At 41.2% G+C, this 25,604-nt stretch overlaps 1 protein-coding gene across 1 annotated transcript in view; it reads left to right on the forward strand.

Moving 5' to 3' along the window:
• The window catches only part of STMN2 (stathmin 2), a 36,708-nt gene extending 16,404 nt beyond the window's left edge, over positions 1-20,304 (forward strand). The window contains exons 2-5 of the mRNA XM_032223093.1: positions 10,407-10,502; positions 13,773-13,945; positions 17,455-17,646; positions 20,133-20,304. Coding sequence (XP_032078984.1) covers positions 10,407-10,502; positions 13,773-13,945; positions 17,455-17,646; positions 20,133-20,192 — 521 coding nt within the window. The 3' untranslated portion in view covers positions 20,193-20,304. The remainder of the gene's footprint in view (positions 1-10,406; positions 10,503-13,772; positions 13,946-17,454; positions 17,647-20,132) is intronic.
• The last annotated feature ends 5,300 nt before the right edge of the window (positions 20,305-25,604 follow it).

Raw genomic sequence — 25,604 nt, forward strand, 5'->3', positions numbered from 1 at the left:
TCATTTTGGATAGAGCCAAAAGTGAATTGAAAAAAAATAGATATGGAACCAACAAACTAGTGAAAGAAATTAATGTGAAAGTAGTGTGATTGCTGAATGATTAGATATGAAGCCTTTATGAAAGCAATATTAAATGATAGATTAATCCTTCAACAGAAAGAATAATACATGAATATAAGCAACAAGAGTGCAGAAGCACTTGGAACAAAGAGTGAAGAATTATGTTATAGAATGCCACAGAGGTGTGCAGAGTCACACTAATGAGAAAAAAATGCTTGGAGGAAGGAACAGTTGAAAGAGGTTGAGGGTAAGAAAAAAATGATATAGAATAATTTTTGAGAAGAAACAGGATGGAAAGAAAGGTACTTCATAATATGCATAGGAAGTAAAAGATGGATACATAGCATGTAATTAAAGACAGAAGGGGTGGTTAAGATTAAATAAAACAGAATAATTCTGAAATATAGATTTAAAATATCCTGGGACTGGGTAAAGAGGACTGAACTAGAGCCCTCCAGAAGAATCACAGTTATTTTAAATTATAAAGGTGATTAAATGATTTGAGACTAAATTAAATTGAGGAGTTGTTAGAAGGAGAAAGCATATGATAACATAAATTTGTTTAGAACAATTCTGAGTATGATAACACATATGTAGGATAAAAATAAAACATAAGTGTGAATAATGTTTAGTGAATGCGTGTCTGGGGATGTGAATGTTCATGTACATTTGTATGCAGATGATGGTGTGCTATTGACTGAGAATCTAAATAATTTGCAACAAATGTTAGATTGCCTGATGCATTGATGAGCATGGATCTGAAAATTAATGTAGTTGTATTTGACAAAAACATGAAATGAACAATTTTAGTAGCTAAAAACTAGAGGACGAGGAGAATGATGATGATGATATCACCTTGGTAGAATTTTGGGAAATAAGAGGAGGACATTTTAAGAGGGAAAGATACCGGTTGTATATGGTCTGTGTGAGGAATGAATGATTGTGGAAAGACGAAAGGGGAAAGCTGAGTGCAAAAATGTGCTTTTCCCCAATTTTGAAAGGTAAGAATGTTAGATGACATATAAATTGAATAATGTGGTAATGAGAAGTATGTATAGTAACATAAGTAGAGATTGGATCAAGAATAAATGGATGGTTAAGAAAAGGGTTACACTAAGGCAGTTTGATTATATGGAGAGAATAAATCCCAAAACAAATATGTGAAATAACAGTGATTGTGTCAAGAGGAAGCAGAAGATGGGAAAAGTCATGTTTGAATTGGGTTCACATGATAAGAGCGGCGATGGCATAGTGCTTACAATGCAGTACTGCAGACTACTTCTACTCACTGCTGCAATTTGGTAGATCAAATCTCACCAGGCTCAAGGTTGACCCAACCTTCCATCCTTCCGAGGTGGGTAAAAATGAGAACCTAGATTTTGGGGGTAATATATATATGAATATATATATATATATATATATATATATATATATATATATATATATATATATATATATATATATATATATATATATATATATTCATAATAATATTATTATAATAGATATATGAATAATAATAATGAAGAAGAATAATGAAGAATAATAGATATATGAAGCGACATATACGGTAAGTCTAAGTGCTATTCTCAAAAAGAAAGTGAGAAATCTAAAGAATAAAAGGGAATGTATGAAGGATATTATGAATGAGAGCACAGAAGCTTTAAAAGGACAAAAAGATGTGGAGAAGTCTAATGAATAGCTTTTTCCTTTCCTCTCCCCTCCTTTCCTTTCCTTCATTTTGCATAGCATTGTAAAAGGAATGGCATGATAGATATTTAAGTCTATGGATTTAATGCATGTATTTATGTTTAAATGTACAATCTAATTCATTACTTGTTTTGAAGGGCAAAATAAATCTCTAAAATTAAAATAAGTGGGGGGGGGAGAAATGAATATAATTTTGTTGGCCAAACAAGAAATAGAACAAACACTTTATGGCCATAAGAGTTGTAGAGGCTCAGCTGAACTTATGAAGTGGCTGGACTAGTGTAATTGCAGCCAACCTATTACATCCTTTCCTCTGAAGGTCTGGAAAAAGTTCTGTAGCACTCAATTCTTGTAGCACAGGAAACAGGATCATCCACCAAGGAAGAATCAAAACATAGAAGCAAGCAGTCACAGCAACACAATCAAAGCCATGGGCCTTTTTATGGGCATGGAATATTAATGCATATATGAAAGGGGTAAGGTTTGATTGCGTGGTTACAACCACCATCTTGACTTTTTGACTATTCCATAGATGCACCTGAGCAGAACTTTAATTGTCTATCTGTAGCAACTGTGCAAAACCTCAAGCCACTATGGGAAAAACAGAGATATAGACCAGTTCTCATGTTGTAGAGCAGTGTTTTTCAACCACTGTGCCGCGGCACACTAGTGTGCCATGACATAGTTTAAGGTGTGCCGTGGGAAAAACACCTGCCTATAGTCAATATAGGCACAGAGTTAAAAAATTTTAACATTTTCTAATGGTGGTGTGCCTCGTGATTTTTTTCATGAAAAAAGTGTGCCTTTGCACAAAAAAGGTTGAAAAACACTGTTGTAGAGCACTAAATCCCATATCTTCCATTTCTGTTGGTTTTGTGTGAATAATTAGGAGACTAGACATTCTGGTTTTTCTGGGTTAGTCCCAGTGTTAGATGAGGTATCCTAAACATGGAAAATAAGTCAATTTACAGGGGCCAATTCACCTGGCTGGCAGCTGTAGCCCAGGTCTGCATTTGCTGCTCATTTTGTTTGCATGATATCTTGAGTTCTTAAAATAGATGATCAGGCTATTTGACAGTATCAGCCTGGAAATATTGAAATACCTCCTGGAAGAATGGAAAATGGGGATGGAAAATAATTTCTGCTTTATGCTCCATTTTCTGACTGATAGATAAAGAGAGTGTCTTATTGGATACTAGATTTGGTCTGCAACAGTTCATACAGCCACTGTCCTACAGTGGCCATTGGAATGTAAGCACCCCTGATTTGGTTGCAGGAGCCTATTGTTTGTTTGAGTTTTGAGTTTGAGTTTTATTAGAATTTGTAGGCCGCCCTTTTCCCTGAGGGGACTCAGGGCGGCTCACATAAAACTGGGAAGGGGGGAACACAAACATCAAGATAGAAGACATGTAATAAAATGGTAGGCAACATACATTCATCATTCGGGAGCGGTAACTATCCTTATCCCCAGGCCTGACGGGCGAGCCAGTTCTTCAAGGCTATGCGGAAGGCTTGGACGGTGGAGAGGGTACGAATCTCCACGGGGAGCTCGTTCCAAAGGGCCGGGGCTACTGCTGAGAAGGCCCTCCTCCTTGTGGTTGCCAGCCGACACTGGCTGGCCGATGGAATACGGAGGAGGCCTAGTCTATGGGATCTTATTGGTCGCAGGGAGGTAATTGGCAGAAGGCGGTCTCTCAAGTATCCAGATCCACTGCCATGTAGGGCTTTATGGGTGATTAATAGCACCTTGAAGCGCATCCGGAGATCGACAGGCAGCCAGCGCAGCTCGCGGAGGATGGGTGTTATGCGGGTGAATCGAGGTGCACCCGCAATCACTCGCGCGGCTGCGTTCTGAACTAGCTGAAGCCGCCGGATGCTCTTCAAGGGCAGCCCCATGTAGAGCACATTGCAGTATTCCAGCCTAGAGATCACAAGGGCCCGAGTGACTGTTGTGAGAGCCTCCCGATTCAGGTAGGGTCGCAACTGGCGCACCAGGCGAACCTGGGCGAATGCCCCCCTGGTCACAGCCGTTAGGTGGTGGTCAAATGACAGCTGTGGATCCAGGAGGACTCCCAAGTTGCGAACCCTCTCTGAGGGGTGCAAAATTTGACCCCCCAGCCTGAGTGTTGGAATATTAGTCAAATCTTTGGGAGGAAAACACAACAGCCACTCGGTCTTTTCTGGGTTGAGCACAAGCTTGTTAACCCTCATCCAGTCCATAACGGCCTCAAGACCCCGGCTCATCACATCTGCCGCTTCATTGAGTTGGCACGGGGCGGACAGATACAATTGAGTATCGTCCGCATATTGATGGTATCTAATCCCGTGCCTGCGGATGATCTCTCCCAGCGGTTTCATGTAGATGTTGAATAGCAGGGGGGATAAGACCGAACCCTGAGGCACCCCATAATTTAGGGGCCTAGGGGACGATCTCTGCCCCCCCACTAACACCGACTGCGACCTGTCCGAGAGGTAGGAGGAGAACCACCGTAGCACGGTGCCTCCCACTCCCACCCCCCGCAGTCGTCGCAGAAGGATACCATGGTCGATGATATCGAAAGCCGCTGAGAGGTCAAGGAGGACCAGGATGGAGGAATGTCCTTCATCTCTGGCTCTCCAGAGATCATCAATCAATGCGACCAAAGCGGTTTCTGTGCTGTAACCGGGTCTGAAGCCTGACTGGAAGGGGTCTAGGTAGTTTGCTTCCTCCAAGGACCGTTGGAGCTGAAAGGCCACCACCTTCTCAACAACCTTCCCCAAAAAGGGAAGGTTGGAGACAGGACGATAGCTATTAAGAACAGCTGGATCCAAAGATGGTTTCTTCAGGAGGGGTCTCACCACCGCCGCTTTCAGTGCGGCGGGGAAGTTCCCCTCCCGAAGGGAGGCGGTCACGACCGCCTGGATCCAGCCTCGTGTCACCTCACTGCAGTTCGTAACCAGCCATGAGGGACACGGATCCAGAACACAGGTGGAGGTACTTACAGCTCTCATGGCCTTGTCCACATCCCCGGGGGTAACGTCCTGAAACTCAACCCAGAGCTGTTCTACTTGGTCCCCCTGTGCCTCGGCTGGAACTGCGGGGGTGGAGTCCAAGTCCGACCGAAACCGAGCAATTTTGTCCGCTAAGAATTGGGCATACTCTTCAGCCCTGCCCTGCAAGGGTTCCCCCGCCTCCCTTTTGTTCAATAGGGAGCGGGTTATCCTAAACAGGGCGGCTGGACGGGACTCAGCGGATGCAACCAGGGTAGCTATGTGCGATCTTTTTGCTGCCCTAAGTGCTCTGGTGTATTCCCTGGTGCAGGTGGTTACCATTGCTCGGTTCGATTCGGACTTATCGGACCTCCAACGGTGCTCTAGGCATCTCCTCCGGCGCTTCATCTCCCGGAGTTCCTCGGTAAACCAAGGGGGTCTCCGGGATCCGCTGCCTCGGAGGAGCCGCAGTGGCGCAATCCGGTCGAGGGCCTCCGACGCTGCCGAGTGCCACGCAGCAGCCAGAGTCTCCACCGGACTGTGGGCGAGAGTGTCAGGAATAACCCTAAGCTCTGTCTGGAACCTTGACGGCTCCATAAGGCGCCTGGGGCGGAACCACCTGGTCGGTTCCTCCTCCCTACAGTGGGGGTTTGGCCTCCGGAAGTCGAGCCTCAGTAGGCAGTGGTCTGACCACGACAGGGGTATGATGTCGCTCCCCCTCAGACCAAGATCACAAATCCACTGCTCCGAGAGAAATACAAGGTCAAGCATGTGTCCCGCTGAGTGGGTTGGGCCTCGAATTACTTGGGTCAAGCCCATGGCTGTCATGGAGGCCATGAACTCCTGCGCCCCATCAGAGTTTTCACCGAGCGACGGCAAATTGAAGTCCCCCAGGACCATCAACCTAGGGAACTCAATTGCCAGCTCGGCTACCGACTCGAGGAGCGAGGGGAGGGCTGCTGCAACGCTGTTGGGAGGCAGGTACGTTAGCAGCAGACCCACTTGACCCTTGAGGTCCAACTTTAACAGCAAAGACTCACACCCGACAATCTCCGGAGCAGGGACCCTACGAGGGACTAACGACTCCCGGATAACGGCGGCCACACCCCCACCCCTTCCCTGGGCTCTCGGCTGATGCAGCACCTGAAATCCTTCTGGGCACAGCTCTACAAGGGGGACTCCTCCCTCTGGGCCCAGCCAGGTTTCAGTAATACATGCCAGGTCTGCCCTCTCGTCTAAAATTAAGTCCCGGACGAGAGGAGCTTTATGAACAACAGACCTGGCATTTAGCGACAACAGCCTGAGACCAGGGTCCTGACTACTTCCGCCATCTGGTCTTGGAGTGGGACTCCTAGGGCCGGAAGGAGGGATCTCTGCAATGTAGCGAACCCTCCTTCCCCGGTAATGGCCTGCCCTAAAGTCCCCGCCGTATCTGCCCCTCCCTGTTACGACCGCAATACCCCGACCCTCTCCCGTGTCTCTGGTCCCCTCAGCCACCCCCATAGCCCCCGCAACTCCCGGCAGGTCCTCCGAATCATACATACTCAAACACTCCCCCAAACAGTCCCCACGTGAAAGTTAAAAAAACACAAAATTTACAACAATATGGTCATAAAAGTGGGACATTCATTCATCTCATGCGTACCTCATATATAACCCATACAAAGGGAGAAGAAAAAGATGAAAGAAAAGAGAGAAATTATAAATTGCGCAAAGTTAATTAATAAAGTCTAGTGGGAGTCCAATAGGAAGCTGTAAATGGTCCAGAAAAGTATATGTCCAAAAAGAAATACTAACAATGTCCACTGGAGGGCGTCTAAGTTCTTAACACACTGCCTCCCTGATGTAATAGTGCTGGGTAATGGTAAAGGTTTCAAATAAATACCCGTAATGGCCACTAGAGGGAGTTCAGTTTCCCGGCCAACACAGCACTCTTGAGGCAGTGCTAATTGTAATGGAGGCAGCTGATGGTAATGGCTGCCACCGGGAGTCCGTAAGTTGGTTCTTCCAGTTTTTCTCCTAAGCCAAGCCGATAGATGGTCAGAACTTTTAAGGTCCTGCAGGCACAGCGATGAAATCGTGGCAAAACGCCCTTTTAAAATGCAGGGGGGGATAGGAGTGAAGCTGTAACGGAGACAGGGAATCAATTCCTCTGCCTCCCGGTCCCAGTCCCAGTCCAGTCTAGACATCTCTCCTGGGCCTCCCACCTCCTCTTCGGGGCATAGGCCAGCCCCACGATGTTGGTCAATCAGTGAGGGGGTTCGGCACTTCTCCAAACGGCAGGGCCAAAGCCTCCGCCTCTCGCACAGAGCCGTCGCCGCCGCTTCCCAGCTGTTTAAAAAGTCCGATGTAAAAAGCCACGCCAGGGAGGATCTCGTCGTTCCGGAGCTGTTCCTGGAGCCGCTTAAGGGCGGCCCCCTCCCTAAACGACCACCTCCCTGGGAAGGCTGAAGGCTGGTGTCCAAAAGGAACCCCTCCGTTACCATATTAGGGGTCCTGGTCGCCACGGTTAATATCTTCTTGGTCGCAAGCATTCGGAGCGGTGGAATTCGGCAGCCATTCTATTTCCCACGCATGCGTTTGTGGTTTTATCACAAAGTAAAAGTGCAATAGTGAGCACAAAGTATCTACAATTAATGAAAGATGCTTCTTGACAACAATAATAAAAAAACCTTGCAAACATTTAGGTCCAATTAAGGTGGGAGGTGGGATTTCTCTCTGAAACTTTTATTTGGGTTAGTAAATGTATACAAATTAATACATCCATCACCTCATGAATTATGCAATCTTCTCAACTAGTGCTAATTGTGGAAGAAGATATAATCAGACCTCTTTAGAAAATCTGAGCTATCATGAGTCTCTGAATAGCAAATATGATTAATAAAGAAAACAAATAAATAATGCATCTTTCAAATGAGCATAGATTCCATTCCTTTGCATAAAAGAATGTGAGCATTATCTGACTTCTTCTAATGAAACCATTCAGTGATCTCAGTCACTGAGAAAACAATCTTCTCCAGTAGGAAAACAATTTTTTCTCATTCAAGCTGGGTGGAAACTCTTCAAGTGACCACATTCTGTAAACTAGTAGATTGAAAATAGTTAGCAGGTCCCCCTTTAGTGCCTCCTATATTTTCTCCTATATTTTAATAATTAAAGTATTATCTTTAAAAAATTTAAAATATTAAGCAGCAGTGAAGCCAGACATGGCTGGTGAATTTAGTAACAATGGCAAAGGCTTCATTTCAACTGTTTTGGATGGCACTCAGTATGCTACTGAAGAAAAATGTTAAGATCTTTTGGAATACTAATAGTGTTTAAGATGTGGCTAATTAAAATCAGGATATCCTGCTACTGAGGTGTACATACAAGAAAACACAATTTAAAGATGCAAAGATATAAATGCAGATGGAAGATGAAATAAACATGGGAAAGCTCAATGGAAGATAAATGAATGAAATTAGCATTTTAGGCATCAGAGAATTGCAATGCTGTTGAATTGGCCATGTTCAGCCAGAGGATTATGCTGTTTACAACTAAAGACTAAAAAAAGGAAAGAAATGGTGCTGTTTTTCATAATCATAAAGAATATAGCAAGGACAGTACTAAGCTACAGTACAGTTAACGACCAACAAACACAATTTTTACCTCATGGAGAATCCTGTCATTTGGCAATTATCCAAATTTATGCTCCAAACAGTGATGAAGAAGAACAAGTTGATAATTTTGTAATTAACTTCAATCTGAAACCAACAAAATATGCAAGCAAGATGTGCCAAACCTTACCGGAGACTTGGAAGCCAAAGTTGGAAATAGTAAGGAGGACAACATAGCCGGACTGAACCAAAGCAAGAGAAAGACTTATCCCTTTCTGCCAATTCAATTTGTTTTATAACTAACACATACTTCAAACAACCAAAGTGATGCCTTTATACCTGTGATGATGAACATGCACAGAACCCTCTCTGTGGGCACGGGCGTTGTTGCCAGCTGCTCTTTCAGGGTCCGGTGTGCATGCATGCAACGGAACCTGGAAGAGCAGCTGGCCGCTGCACACATGCACACTGGTCAGCTGCTCTCTTCTGGGATCCAGCTCTTTTGCGCGTGTTTTCTGTACTCGGTGCCAAAAAAGTTATCCATCACTGCTATCTACTGTACATAGATATCACAAGACAGAGTGTGCAGAAGCTGATATATTATTAGTACAAGAAGGCAGAAGAGCTTTGGGGGGAGGGGTGTACACCTATTTTTTTATATCTCTGATGCCACAATAATTATTAATGTCTTTATATGTGTAACTGAACATGTATTTGAACTTCTCCATGTTATAGCTGAGAGGAATTTCTGAAACACTTTCTCATACAGCAGGAAAGGAGTGATAAAATTCTCTCAAAATAAAAATTAATCAGAAATACATACCCAATGTAATTATTTGCATATCAAACAAAGCATATTACTTGTGCCTGGCTACATGCAGATATGATATGGATGTAATTTCATGTTCCACAAAATAGGTAGTGAAGAGCTGGAAGCCACTTCTCATCTGGGAAGAAAACTTCATGTGCATAAGCTACTTTTTAATAATCATTAGGTATTTCATTTCTTCCTGTGTTCTCAGTAGACAGCTAGAGAAATACGGCTTCAGAGAAATCTGTGTGAGAGAGTGAGGCTGAAGTAAGGCTTAATTCCCTTAGTCCACCAGAAGCTTTCTGTTTGTGTGGGTCAATTGAAGTCTTCTGTTTTCTCTCTCCTGTCTCTGGAAATATTAGCAGCTTGTCATCTCAAATATAAAACAACTTTATGACAGTGAATAGGAGCTGAGCCAGTCAAGTCACTGTCTGAGTGAAAGGCCAAAAGGCATTCCTTCCTCTGAATTTCCTTTAAAGCTGGCAACCAGGGTAGCTCAGGGCACTTTTGACAATAGTTTGGAAGACTCAAGAGAGATAATATGGCAAACAGTTGTGACACAGAGATCCAGGGCTTTGTTGCAATTATTGGCTTCCTTCCATCACAACATTTGCTAGCTGGAGAACTTAACTCAATGTCGGTAATGGTAGAGGGAACCTACAAAAGAAAGATTTACCCTTCTTTACTGCTGTGGGCTTGAAATGAGGATGTGTGTGTGGGAATGTAGCAGAAAGAGCAGATATGGCCAACTGTCTGGTAAACTCATAAGATTCATTTTTCTTGCCATGTGCATGTATATATCCGAACTAAACTGTGTTGTTTCTCATTGTAAAATAATATATGTGGGTATATGCATAATTATGTACGTATTATGCATGTGTGTATGTACAGTATTTATATATTTATTTATTCATTTATTTATTTATTTGTCATGGTTATGTGGTGTATATTGCAGGTGGTGACTCTGAGAGCTATATGCAATGAAATTTCATTTTAATATATGCTGATTAGTCTACATTCAAAGTGACAATAAAGTTATCCTATCCTATCCTATTCTATTCTTGCATACTTCAATGATAAAGAAGCAACCTTTTTTTAAGTCATACTTTTGTCAAGTAGCAATTAATTTCCCAAAGGTACCAGACTTAAAATTTGCCATCTAAGTTCACTGCCTGGAGTCTGAGCAGATTAATTAATTAAATCAAAACATCCTGTAAACAGAAAAGATGAAAGGACTAATCCATTCTCTTCCCTTTCAGCTTATAAAGAAAAGATGAAGGAGCTGTCCATGCTTTCTTTGATCTGCTCCTGTTTTTACCCAGAATCTCGCAACCTTAATATATACACATATGATGGTAAGTAGTTTTCAGCAGCAATTGTTTTCCTTAGTGAAGTGTTTATGTGTTCTTCCATGGGAGATGCACATTTTCCTCTTGTTTTGTTATTTAACAATGATTTCCAACCTGGAACCTACAAGATACATTGACTTCTCTTCCCATGCTGCAAAACAGCACAGGATTACGGATTCTGAAGTCAAATATTTTAGAAAGCACCATGTTGGAAAACTATGATCATGTTCGGAAATTGAGAGCATGTCATGAAAACTCCCAAAAAATGACTGTCATGTTATGATTATAAAATTCCACTTAATAGAAAAACAGCTTGTGTAGTTCTGATCATTCACATGTTCTTATCCTCCTGGTGTATCCTTGCATATAGAAATGTTTTACAAAGAACTGATTAGTACCCATTCACCATTTAGAGACCTTATTGTAAGTAAAAAGTATGCTAAAAGGTGACTTTTGCTTTTCAGCACATTAATTTCCTATGTAATTGTTGGGTTTAGAATCAAAGGAACAGAGAGCTTGATAGAGGAAGCCAGTAGAGATACCTCTGACAGTATTATAACAGGAGTTAATAATACTGACCATTTGTCCTAAGACAGGGGTTGGCAACCTGCAGCTCTGGAGCCGCATGTGGCTCTTTCATCTCTCTGCTGTGGCTCCCAGTTGCCGGTCAGTGCCACAATTTTGAGAGGAGCTTCCATTTGGGAACGGGGAAGCACAGTGCACCAGAAAGACACTCTATGGCAAGGGGCAGGTTTTCTGGTCTACAGCTCTACAATTGATAGGGCTTTCAGATAGGACAGGTAGAGGAGGAAGGATAACGCGCTAGGAGAAGACTCTATGGTGGGGGAACTAGACTTCTGGTCGGCTCCAGAATTGAGTGGGTGGCTTCTGGTTAGGATTTTTGTGGCTCTTTAAGGTTGCTGACCCTTGTCCTAAGAGAACTTTAATATTATTATTAAAAGTAATATTTTAATATTATTGCCATTCAACTAAATCATGATATATAAATATAAATATATTAAATACATTACATTCAGTAACGCAAGATAGCTTATAGTCATTTAGAGAAGTCTTAGTTTTTACTATAATTGTAAAATGTCTACAATCTATTACATTAGTTGCCATCAATAGATCACAATCTATTACATTAGTTGATCATGCAATTTCCAGAGATGGAAAATATATTCTTAATGCATATTCAAAATTTTATATTATTAGTCTCATTAAAGTATGAAAAGCTTTAACATTTCTTTTTTCTTAATAGTACCATGTTATATTAGGAAAGCAGAGGGTATAATGTGACTTATTCCTAAAACATTAATTTAGAAATATTAATTCATTAATTCATTAAAAGATGTATATTTTATTACTGATTTCATTACTGTAATAATCAAAGACCTATTTACATTCCTAGAGTTCCAATAATCCTTTTATTTTGATTTTTACTTAATGGGTTTGAGGTAAATTAAGACTCTTGGCAATTCTCTCTCATTCTGAGAGAGGTTTAAGTGACTGAATGGGTGTGTTAAACTCCTGCGAGGATACCAATTTTATACTTTAACTCTTTCCCCCACCCAAAAAATTCAGCCTATTGCAATGATTTAAAACTAATGGTATCAATTTCTTTTTGTGGCTCCTAAGCAATCAAAGTACATCCTTGCAAGCCCAAAATAAAATTATGTAGTACCCTGTTATTAATATAAGCCATCTGTCACATTCTGGTGTTCACATTGCACACAAACAGAGATTCAGTTTGTTTGGTGAAAAACTTTTATTTCTATCTAAGAAACTACGTAATAACCAGCACTAAATGACAATAATACAAAGGTAAACAAATCCAAGTCAGTTCTAACCAAGTTAACACCATCACCCATATATATTGGATGACACCCACCCACCATCACCAATCACCATGACCCACAACCTCAGCCACCCTCCCACTCAGTGTCATCATAGCCTCTTTCCTGGTTAGCCACATCCGAGCAAGAGTTAGAGTAGCAGTTGCACCCGAGTAGAAGAGCCACATGCAGCTACAGGCTCAATCGACATCAGAGCAGGCATGGTGATGCATAGGTTCCCCCTGGATGGCAGCTCTGATTCCCGTCATCGCCATGGCACTTTACAGTATTTAGTAGTTTGGAAGGGATACCCGTTTACAAACGCATCGTGAATGAGGTCATCTGAGGTGCGTGCCCGGTTCCATTGTTGATATCCTGATAAACCTATAGAGGATACTGCTCCATCACCATGCCCGCTCGGCCATGTTTACATGCCACTAACGCTGCCACGTTGATGTTGCCTCTCTGATGTCTGTATAGTGTACTGCTTTTTCTCTAGCATCTATTTTAGTGAAAATTACCCATATTGCTTAATTATGGTCATTACCAGTGATGGGCATGGCTTGGTGGATGTGGTTTGGTGGGCATGGCAGGGGAATGATACTGTAAAATCTCCATTTCCACCCCACACCTGAGGGAAGTATACTGTAAAATCTCCATTTCCACCCCACACCTGAGGGAAGTATACTGTAAAATCTCCATTTCCACCCCACACCTGAGGGAAGTATACTGTAAAATCTCCATTTTCACCCCATTCCAGGGGAAAGTATACTGTAAAATCTCCATTTCCACCCCACTCCAGGGGAAAATATACTGTAAAATCTCCATTTCCACCACACACCTGAGGGAAATATACTGTAAAATCTCCATTTCCACCCCACACCTGAGAGAAATATACTGTAAAATCTCCATTTCCACCCCATACCTGGGGGAAGTATACTGTAAAATCTCCATTTCCACCCCACACCAGGGGAAGTGTACTGTAAAATCTCCATTTCCACTCTGCTCCTGGGGAAGGATACTATAAAATTCCCATTTCCACTCTGCTCCTGGGGAAGGATACTATAAAATTCCCATTCCCACACCTGGGGGAAGGATACTGTAAAATTTCCATTTCCACCCCACTCCTGGGAAAGGATACTGTAAAATTCCCATTCCCTGCCCACCCCACTAACCTGCTTTCCAGCTCCATTCTGTGCAGGGGAACAAAAGAAGATCCAGCTGATCAGATGGGACTCCAATCAGATGGGACTCGGGAAACAGCGAATAGATGTCAGACTGCCAGTCAGGTGGTATTTGCTGGTTCTCCGAACTACTCAAAATTTCCACTACCGGTTCATCAGAACCAATTGAATACCACCTCTGGTCATTATACTTCCACAAATTATCTATTATTGATATACCATTTGAATTAGATATTTTAACTTTACCTTCACAGATATGGAAGTCAAACATATCAACAAACGTGCCTCTGGCCAAGCTTTTGAACTCATCTTAAAGCCGCCATCTCCTATCTCTGAAGCACCACGAACTGTAGCCTCTCCAAAGAAGAAAGATGTGTCCCTTGGAGAGATCCAGAAAAAGCTGGAAGCTGCAGAAGAAAGGAGAAGGGTATCTAACCATATATACAATAGAGTGGATGCATGGTGATATTTCTTGGGTTATTTTATAATAAGAGCCAATGCAGTGGTTAGAAAGCAGTACTGCAGACTACTTCTGTTGACTGCCAGCTGACTGCAATTTAGCAGTTCAAAACTCACCAGGCTCAAGGTTGACTCAGCCTTCTATCCTTCTGAGGTTGGTAAAATGAGGACTCAGATTGTTGGGGACAAAAGACTGACTCTTTAAACCACTTAAAGAGGGCTGTAAAGCACTGTGAAGCAGTATATAAGTCTAAGTGCTATTGCTATTTTAAGATTACATTTGCAATCTATAACACGTGTGTTATTGAACTGATGTGAAAAATTGCATCTTAAAGCTCATCCTTGAGTGTTCAGAACTGAATCCACATCTGTTTCATTTAAGATGTGTACAATGAGATCCATGTTTGCAAATGTAAGAAATTGTAACTTAAGATCAGCCAAATACCTGAGTTTCAGTGTTAAGAAACAGGATTGCTAATCACATAGATACAGGTTTTTTGACTTGTACTTCACAAATAAAAAAATCAACAGATTACCAGAAACATGTTCTTTGTTATATCTGCCTGTAGTTTAGAAGCATGACCAAGTTACTGAAATTGTAGGACAGAATTAAACTAGCAAAAACCTACAGGAACATCTTATCAAAGAAAATAGCTTTAAACTTCTTAATTGATTTCACACAGCCTTAGAATTAAACCTCTCCCTAGTAATTACATTAGTGTTTGTTAATCAGTAGTGTCAGCCTCATGCACAAGTGTCAAGGAAATTATATAATTGAGAATCCAATTATGCTCCTAGTTCTATGGCCATTTATCATCTAGGGTTGTTAAATTCTCCCTTTTCTCCCTTTTTAACTGTTTTCATGTTATTTCATATTTCAGACATAAATCATATTTTCTGATCTATGATCGTAATAAAAGTGTTTGATTTGACATAAATCATTGTTCTATACATAGACATCTGAGAATAGACAGTAATTTATTCAGGATAAATAATATTAATGGAAAGTAATTTTGATAATGGTGTATAACAGTGTAGCATTTGCCATTCCACTCCTTTCCTCGTCTAACTTTTGGTCTCTCAAAATTTCAACACACCCCAAAACTTTTTCTCAATACTGCTTTGTAGCCACCGGGTAGGTAGGACAAACAATTTTGGCTTCATTGGTTCTGGGATAAAGCCTAAAAGGGTATGGATAATGGAGAATATTTGTAGTTCATGGTTGAAATGAGGGGTCCTTGGTGCTGTCTGAGCTTGGTTGCCTTCTTGCAGATGGTTCATTACTCAAACAAAGTAACATCATCAGTTTAATGGGGAGTGGGGTTTGCTCTCATTTTATATTCTAGTCTAGTGACTTGTCTTGTCAGAGCTGGTGGGAATAGTCTTGGTGGTTCTCTGGTTGGGCTGTTTATTGTTACTTGTCTGGCAGTTCCTTTGGGGCATTGTTTGCTTCTTGATTGTTGATCTAATGTTAATCTTGGTGTTAATCTCTGCTCATTTAGGTGTTGATTGCTGGTGAGGAGGTGTTTTGATATTTTTTGCTTCCTCTTTGATTTGTTGATTGTCTCTTTTGAATGGTATATAGATGTTGTTTATGTCTATGTGCTTGTTGATGTCTGATTTATTAATTTTATTTATTGTTAGTTTGTTGAACATATACAGGATAACATGTATAAACAAGATATAAGTATAAACATGGACATGAACAAGGAAATGAATACAAATAAATGGGGACAGTACGACAGGGACGGTAGGCATGCTGGTGCATGCATGCACGCCCCCTTTATGGACCTCTTAGGAATGGAGTGAGGTCCACGGTAGACAATTTAATGTTGAAGCTGTGAGGGTTAGATGATGTAACAATGGAGTCAGGTAGAGCATTCCAGGCGTTGACCACTGTTGCTGAAGTCGTATTTTCTGCAATCATGATTTGTCATGATTTGTCAGACTGCCAGGCTTCCATGAATTCTTTAGCATTTTTGGACTTGACCTAGTATGGTCATAGTTCCCCAGATGAAACTATGGGTGAATCTGTTCATGTCCAATCAACAGACCAACTAAAGAACCACCAAATCCACTCGCACCAACACTGATAGGGCATGTCACTAGAATATAAAATGAAAGCAAACCCCACTCCCTACTAGTACTGATGGTGTTATATAGTTTGGGTAATGAAATGCAAGAAAACAACCAAGCTCAGAGAACACCAAGGACTCCTAAAATGCATTATTCTTCCAACTTCCTTCTAATTTGTCCCTGTGCCAATGGCTATTGCTCATGATTATTTTCACTGTTGAGGCAGGGGGGATGTCACCGAATTTTGCTACTCTTGAGAAATACTACTGGTTGTTACCCAGACATCTTTGTGGTAGGGAAATTCTATTTTGTAGATTTGTAGATTTTATTAATATTTGTAGGCCGCCCTTTTCCCTGAGGGGACTCAGGGCGGCTCACATAAAATCGGGGAAGGGGAATACAGACATTAAGATAAGACATATAATAAAATAGTAAACAACATACATTCATCATTCGGGAGGGGAACTATCCTTGTCCCCAGGCCTGACGGGCGAGCCAGTTCTTCAAGGCTGTGCGGAAGGCCTGGACGGTGGCGAGGGTGCGAATCTCTACGGGGAGCTCGTTCCAAAGGGTCGGGGCTACTACTGAGAAGGCCCTCCTCCTTGTAGTTGCCAGCCGACACTGGCTGGCCGATGGTATACAGAGGAGGCCTAATCTATGTGATCTTATTGGTCGCAGGGATGTAATTGGCAGAAGGCGGTCTCTCAAGTATCCAGATCCACTGATTTATTTAAGATAAACTTTCTATTTAAGAAAGTTCTATGAAAGGTATTAATTTTTGACTGGTTTGCTGATGTCTCTAACTCAAACTCAATGAAATTATAGCAGTCTTCTAATATTTGGCATAAAGAAGAAAAGGGTAGCCCTATTTCTCCAAAGCACCTGAAGGTAGGACAAGAAGAGATGGAAAATTACCAAAGAGAGATCCAATATAGAATTAAGGAGACATTTCCTAAGAGAAAAATTTATTAGTGGAACAGTTTGCCTTCAGAAGTTGTGGATCACTGGAGGTTTTTAAGAAGAGATTGGACAGCCATTTGTCCAGAATGGTATAGGATCTCATGCTTGAGCAGGGGGTTGGACTAGAAAACTTCCATGATCCCTACCAACTTTGTTATTCTGTATTCTGCAAATTTACCCACAAGAGATTGTATCAGTTTTATATTCAGTCCAGATCTTTTTGAGCGGTCCCAAATTTAAAGGAAAAAACTGTTTAATCTTCCCCTCCCCATCCTTATGGTCCAAAGAAGACACAGGAATAAGAATTTGTACTTGCCAATTTTTTTACTTTGGCAAATTAGTCATCCTTTGTCTCTGAACATTAGACATATACTGAATCTATTCTCTTTCCATATTTTTATAATTGACTGGCTCGTTTTTTTATTTCTCAACTTTATACAGTCCCAGGAGGCCCAGGTGCTGAAACAACTGGCAGAAAAGAGAGAACATGAACGAGAAGTCCTTCAGAAGGCTTTGGAGGAGAACAATAACTTCAGCAAAATGGCAGAGGAAAAACTGATACTGAAAATGGAACAGATCAAAGAAAACCGTGAAGCTAACTTAGCTGCTCTTGTTGAACGTCTTCAGGAGAAGGTAACCAAGCTGGGAGCAAACCAACATACAAAAAGTAAACTGAGATTCAGCCTAACAGAGCTGATAAAGCAGTCCTCCTCAGATGTTGAGTAGGGATGTCTAAGTAGTAATGTTCGAGTTAGGTAAGATTTTTATTTATGCTCAAGTGAATGTGGAAGTAAACTCCCTGCCAGCAGGTTTTTAAAAAACTGAAGATGAACATTCTGACTATTCAATCAATGTCCTGTCACTTTCTTGTACATGACCCAGGGGTGGGCTGCTGGGGGTTTTCAGGGGTTCAGGAGAACCTCTAGCTAAGATTCTGTGCAGTTTGGAAGAACCCCTAAATCCCACTCCTGGTTTGCCCCGCCCACCCCACCCTTTGCAGGAGTCCCCACGTGGCTCATTTTGGATGCAGGTAAGTACAGGGCATACGCGGAGGCTCAAGGGAGACAAAAAATGGGCCTACTGGAAGTTTGGGGCTGTTTCCAGCTCCAGAGGCCCTACAGAGCTGGGGAAGCCATTTTTGCCCTCCCAGAGGCTTGAGGCAAGCCTCTGGAGCCTGGGGAGGGAAAAAACACCCCCCTGGACCGTGGTGTAGGAGGCCGACTAGACCACGTACACCATGGCCACACACCCCCAGCAACAAGGGCAGAGAACCTCTTGTTAAAATTTTTGAAGCCCACCCCTGACATGACCCCCTTCTGAACCAGCCCCCTGTTGATTCAATATGATGCATAATGAGGTTTGTCCCTTTCCTATATTGAATTCAGAATAATGCCTTAACTAATCTATGCACTCTTCCCCAGACAGTCACCTTGTATTTTGGCTTTCAGCCTGCAAAATTCTGAAAAATCTTGGAATTGAAATAGAACACATGTGGAGAGCACCAGGCGAGGCACAGCTGAAATATATGAAAAGCTTCATGTTTTAAAATGCATAAATATGTCAACCTTCCCCTTCAGGTGGACAAAAGGGATCACAAATATATAGAGATTTTGTCTGGCATGGAAGTAAGACCATGCAAGCAATATAACCCTCCCACCTATGGTTCTCTTACCTTTCAACATACTTCATATAGCCTAGCCCTGTTTGGATGTCTGAGTGCTAAAACTGCACACTAGTTTCAGTTGTGTGTGTGTGTGTGTGTGTGTGTGTGTATTCATTGCACACACTTTGTCCTTGACTTTCATGAATTTGGCTTGAAGCAAACCTTTATTAACATTAAAGTGAATATGCTTGGAAGCTCCTTCCAGATTAGCAATTTTCATAAATCAATTATGTGATTGCAGGACATTTCCAAGCATATTCACACTAAGTACATTAGGTTCAGGACTGAATTGATGTGATGTCTCATTTGTAGATCTTGTACTTTTCCTTTTAGCTCTCAGTCATTTCTGTGAATACCAGAATAGGGCAGATGTATAAATTTATTGGCACAAATGATGTTTTCATTTATCTACCAAAATGTTTGGCTAACTTCTGATTCTGGGGAAAGATGTGGGCACATGATTTCAAACAATATAGATTTTTCACACACAATGGCTTATTCAAACTCTTAGGTATCTGCAGAGGGGTGGGGCGGATGAGCAACTATCACATGGCAACACAGACCCCCATCTGCATGGGTGGAAACTAATCAAGGAGAGAAGCAACTTAGAACTAAGGAGAAATTTCCTGACAGTTAGAACAATTAATCAGTGGAACAGCTTGCCTCCAGAAGTTGTGAATGCTTCAACACTGGAAGTTTTAAAGAAGATGTTGGATAGCCATTTGTCTGAAGTGAAAGGGTTTCCTGCCTAAGCAGGGGGTTGGACTACAAGACCTCCAAGGTCCTTTCCAACTCTGTTATTCTATTCTATTCTACTCTACTCTATTATCTCGTGAGACAGGCACACAAGGCGTAGTTTTGTGTTGTGAAGTTGCAGTCCACAAGTCTTCAGCATTCCAGTGGGCACTAGATGCCTAGTCCAAACTGTTCTATTAAGTTTTTCTTTTATTCAGTTTGTGAATAAAACAATTTCAGATTGACTGCAGAATGCATTATGAACCAGATTCAGAATAGCACTTGTCCTGAAAGAAAAGGGTAGGAAGGCAATCTCCTTATTCTGTTTTTCCTTTTCCTGGCAATCTGTTGTCTTAAATGGTCTAGGACTTCCTGCTTGTGCAGGGGATTGGACTAGAACAGGGGTCTCCAACCTTGGCAACTTTAAGACTTGTGGACTTCAACTCCCCAAATTCCAAAATTGGTGGCTGAAGAACTCTGGGAGTTTTGAGACCCCTGGACTACAAGATTTCCAAGGTTCCTTTCAACTCAGTTCTTCTCTTTTTCTGCTATCATGAATCAAAGAACAAGAGTTGTGTTCCACTTCATTAAGAATGCTTCTTTTATAACCTTATTCAAGCTAAAGTTGATGGCCATATCTTGTTGCCATTTAACATTCTTCCTGAAGAAAGAGAGGAAAGCAGATGTTCAACTTGTCTCTATTTTGCCCCTTTATTTCCAGGAAAGGCATGCTGCAGAGGTCCGCAGAAACAAGGAGCTCCAGGTGGAACTGTCTGGCTGAGCCCAGCAGTAGAGGGAGTCGGATAACTCCCCTGCCTATATTATTACAGATCATGAAATATTAGTATAGGAAATGTATGACATGGTTTAAAAAAAATGAATCAAGAACTCAATAAAAATGAAACAAAAAAAATTAAAACAATGCAGTCTTTGCAGAATGATTTGCTTGATGTTTAAAATTAAAACTTGGATCTTATTTTGTAAATACTTACATTTTTGTTAAAAAATACAAGTATTGCATTATGCAAGTTATTTCATAATCTTTACACGTCCTGTAACAGGCTTTTGATGTTGTCTGTTTTCATTCAGTTAAATTTGTTAGAACTTTGCTATGAAGTTCTTTGCAGCAAAATCCATGCCAAACTGTATACTCGTTCTAACGGAAAACCAAGTCAGCAGAAGGTCTATGGTGCTACTGTCGCGTCATCACTTAATAACATGGAAAGCTTTGCAATCAATAAGCTTAAGTCAATAAGCCAATTACAGGTAGGCATTCCTATTTGATTAAATGGTCTAGAAAAATGAAGTCATAGAACATTAAGAAATCATAATTTATTTACAACCCCAGTGTTCTTCCATAGAGAAAACAGAGCCGTGCTGGACAGAAACCAGCTCCATGGGGGTCAGGGAAATGTAACCCCCGTAGACATCTAAAGGAGAAAGCCTTTAGAACACATCAGGATTTATTGTGGTATAAAACAGTATTCAGTAAAGCTGCACATCTTAAGTTTAGAAACAAAAAAGAATTTTCTCAACAAGAAGCGAAATAGATCATGGATACTTTTTAAAAAGGCGTTGTATGCAGCAGGGAGTGAACCACCATATTTGGCCAGATTCCAAAATTTCCAAGTTTCAGATTCACTGCCAGAAAAATTCATGGAATTTATAGGTATAAAAACTGCAGTCAGTTTCATTTTCTAAGGCTCTAGTCCAATGTTTTTCAAACCTGGCAACTTGACAAATGTGTGGACCTCAACTCCCAGAATTCCCCAGCCACCAATGCTGGCTGGAAAATTCTGGGAGTTGGTGGACATGCCTTAAAGTTGCTGAGATTGAGAAGCACTGCTCTAGCTTTTCAAAACCTGGTGCACCCTCTTGTGTTGGCACTACAATTCCTAGATTGCAGTTCCCAAAGTTTCATAACCCACAGTGTCTGAAGAATATCCATTTGGGAAATAGGCATATTGTCTTGTCTCCAGTTGCTAAAATCTGTGAAGAGACTAAGAGCATCTTTGCAGACAGAATTCCAGTCTTAAGCTTTGTGATTTCATAACACTGTAAGATGTTCCGTGTGCTATTTTTCATCCCAAAACAGTGAGCTGGTCTTAATCCTACTAACTTCTGCTCTATAGTGTTAGTCTGTCCTGCCTACTTTTAAAACACTATCTAAATGATGAGGGCTGAAGCATTCAGGATGGCTAGCCAAGGTGCTTGTGTCAAATAATATCACCAAACTCAACACACATATTGTCTGAAACAGCTGCCAGCTTGAAGGTATCCCAAACTCTCCTGGAAATTGCTGCCTGCGTATTTTACTCTTCATTAGTGCTATTTTCCTGTATGTCATTGTGAGCAAGATGTGATTAATAAAGAATTGGAGTTCTGTGAACTGAAAAAAGAGAGTCATCTGTTGTCTCACTTGATGCCTTTCGTCAGCATAATACTAATAACTAGCGTTATTGGAATGACACTGTTATTCTTATATTAAATATTAGGCATGGGGTGGGGTGACATCAACTTACCTTTGCTACTGGTTCACAAATGTGAATGTACGCACCACCTCCATCAAAAACAGGACTCGATGACGTCCAAGCGGGTGGGCAGAGCCTCCCGCCACCACCGCTACTGGTTTGCCTGAACCGGATAGAACCGACTGAATTGGACCACTGGGATGGAGGTGTTGTTAACTTTCTACTACTTTTCTAAAATTCACTGTCATAAAATGTGAGTTATCAATTTCAGCATAAAATTTGGTATATGTAAAATCTCAACTAAGAACCGTTGAGCAGATGTAGAACAATTTAAAACATTTGGTAACAAACCCCGAATATTGGAAATATTTTTGTAGGCAGAGGAAAGATACAACTGATTCAGTTTTGATGGTTGAAATTACTTTTGCAAATTCTGCATAGTGCTGCCAGGTTGATCTTTTATATTTCTATTACATGATTGTAAAGCTGATAAATAATAGAAATGTCTATTTGATACAGAAGAAGTGTGGTCAAAAGATTATTGCACAAGTCAGGAGTCATCAAATATGTATCTCTTCTCAGTAGCTGAATCATTTTTGAACAACATCATTTATTTATTTATTTATTTATTTATTTTATAGGCTGCCCATCTTACTTCAAGGTAACTTCATCCTTCTAAATTCATACTATACCACCTGCAAATCACTGGACACTCTATTGAAACTACTGCAAAAATCTATTAATGGAAGAAGAAATTATATTTTGTGACCTCTTACTTGGGTTATTGCAATGCACACTACATGGGGCTGCTCTTGAAGAGCATTCAGATTGTTCCAATGGCACAGAATGCAGTCCCATGGGTGGTTAATAGGCGCATGTGACACCAGTTTGCTTTTGAGTTCCTTTCAAGGTGCTGGTAGCCCCACAACATAGATCCAGGTTACTTATGAAGCCATCTCTTTCATGTGTGTGTGTGTGTATATTGAAATTATCAACATGTAGAATACAAGTGAAAATAAAGATAGTAGGGAAGTGGGGGAGGAAAAGAAGGGGGGAGAGAAGTAGGGTAAAGGAAAAGAGGGGGAGCATTAACTTTCAACTCTTTTCAGTGCAGTAGAATAAAAGTAATACAATTACAGCTTTAGCTTTTGAGACATCTCTTTCTGACTGTTTCTACCTATCCAAGCGGACAGGAGAAGCTTATTGTTGGTGGCATTGACCAAGGTGTGCTGGCTTCCAAGGCCCCAAAGAAAAGCCTTTTCTGATGTGGCACCCAACTTCTGGAATATCATTCCTCTTCTGGAACATCATTCCTCATTACCAGGTATCGGAAAGCTAATGAACCAGATACCAGTCTGGTTACCAGTCTCCAGGGAAGGAATTCCAGAATTGAGAGAGGTACCACTGACGGTCAATCTCCTAGTAGCCATTCACTGCATCTCAGGATAAAAGAGCAACCAGAGAAACATTCTGAAGAGGATTTTAGGCTATGGTAATCCTCCAGGGACTGGTGATATCCAGCCAGTTTGAACCGGTTCAGGAGAACCGATAGTGGCGACCTGTGGGTGGACCAACCCACCTGCCCTGATGCTATGCCATCCTATTTAGCCACATTTTCTAAGCTGTGTGCACGCTTGCAAGCTGTGAGAGAGAACGAAGTGCATGCGCAGAAGGCACACATTCAGTTTCTGTGTGTGGCGAACTGGTGGTAAAATTATGTGAAACCCACCTCTGTCCAGGAAGATGCATACCTTTACATACAGTAGTCCCAAGAGAGTCTTCTTTTCACCCATTTTGAAAGAGGGTGGGGCTACCAAGTCGGGGCATGTAAATTTCTGGACTGGAAGGAAGCAATGAGATAAAGAACTTTTCCTAAAGTAAGTCCGAATATAAAGCGCAAGCGTGTGTTCTAATACATGCAGTAGTTTTTCCTTCAAATCAGAATTTTGATTTAGAGAATTTAGAGAAGTGGGACAATAGAATTCAGCAAAATTTGCTTCTCTGTCAAGTTACAAGGAGGCACAATACATAACCAGGATTTATCTCTGAATAAACAGGATTGTTTGGAAAGCAATATTCAAGTTATTCCATAGAAAAATAACAATGATTATTAGATTGACAAATTTAGAACAACATACAATGTATCAAAAGTGAAAACCAAAAGATAAAACAATTGGCAGCAAGAGCAGCATTAGCACAAATGAAAATCAAAGGCAGATTTATTTAAGAAACTGGTGGAATCACAAGACACTGGACATTCCTCCAAAGATAGGAAATTTCATACCCAGGGCACCACATCTGAGTAAACCTAAGTTGAGATAAAATGATCATAAGCAAGTCCCATTCAAAAACAATTTGCCTGGGCTGGTGCATATCAGAAGATGCTTTCCATCAAATTCTTTGTCTCAAACTGGGTGAGTTTGCTGGGTCTTATAAGACAACAACAAACCATTGAGATATGCCAAGAAGCAATTGGGTAGCTGGTACAACTTGTGAAGAATAAATGCTAAAGTATATTACTAGCCTTTCTGTAACCAAGTCATATGACTTAGCTGCAGCCACTGTGCCATGATCAACAGCAGCCCCCTGCAGGCTATTAAAGTACCCATACTTGAGGTGTCAGAGGTAGGCACCATCAGGCATGCAAGAAAGGCGAAAAATTCATATGAGGGAAGTGATACTGAGACCTTGTCACAGCAGAGGTGAGTTGCTGCTGGTTTCGGCCTGGGTCAGGCAAACCGGTAGTAGCAACAGGAGGCTCCGCCCACCCACCCAGAAAAAGAGCAACTGCAACTTGGAGAAAGAGTCACAGGAGTTACCATTGCTTTTGATTCATTGACTATCTCTTTGGTAGGCAAGTAAGCACAGTAGGCCGAAGGTGTCAATGGGAGACTCACGGAGTAATCTCACTGGATGAGGGAAGCTATTCCCACCCTGAAAGTCTGTAGAGATACAGGATGTATTAACAGTTGTTAGAAACAAGTACCTCCATCTCAACATACATATTTTATCTAATGTCACATTGGATTTTTTTTAAAAAACATCTGTAAAATAGAAGCTCATCACCAGGGGGCGACATTGGACCATGAAGCAAAGAGAAGTAGTAGTTCTAAAGCAAATGGGACAGAGAGTTACCATTTGGTTGAATCATGGATGCAGAACTTTTATTTTTATTTGTTTATTTATTGCATACCTTTATTATTTTATATATAACTCAAGATGGCAAACATACCTAATTGAACTTTTTAACATTAATTTGCCATCTGCCCCCACAAGTGAATAAGTCTTTAGCATGCTCAACTCTTACATATGAATGTAATGAATACAGAAGAAATCTTTAGTGATGTTTTATCATCCAGTAAGGACTAACTAACCCTGCCGATTCTGCTGCTTTAGAAATTCCTCCTTTAATGGTACAACTAGGTCATTTTTAGATTCTGCTTTCATTTAATTATTCCTTGATTTCTGTAGCTGCCCAGATCACCCGGTGACTCTGGGCACCAGCTGTAGAATGGTAAAGTGGGGAGGGCATGTTCCATTGGATAGGAACATGCATTACTTGGGAGGAAGCACTATTTTCGGGTGTAAAATCCAAACATGTTTTAAGGTGTTTTTTTTTTAAAAAAAACCCTCACATCTACAATATAATTTGTTAAAATAAATTTAAATTTTAAATATTTGCTAGTATCCCAGCACTGTTATTAGTAGCTACTTGGGTTACA

This window comes from Thamnophis elegans, chromosome 8 (genome assembly GCF_009769535.1).
Source record: "Thamnophis elegans isolate rThaEle1 chromosome 8, rThaEle1.pri, whole genome shotgun sequence".
Taxonomy (NCBI): Eukaryota; Metazoa; Chordata; class Lepidosauria; order Squamata; family Colubridae; genus Thamnophis; species Thamnophis elegans.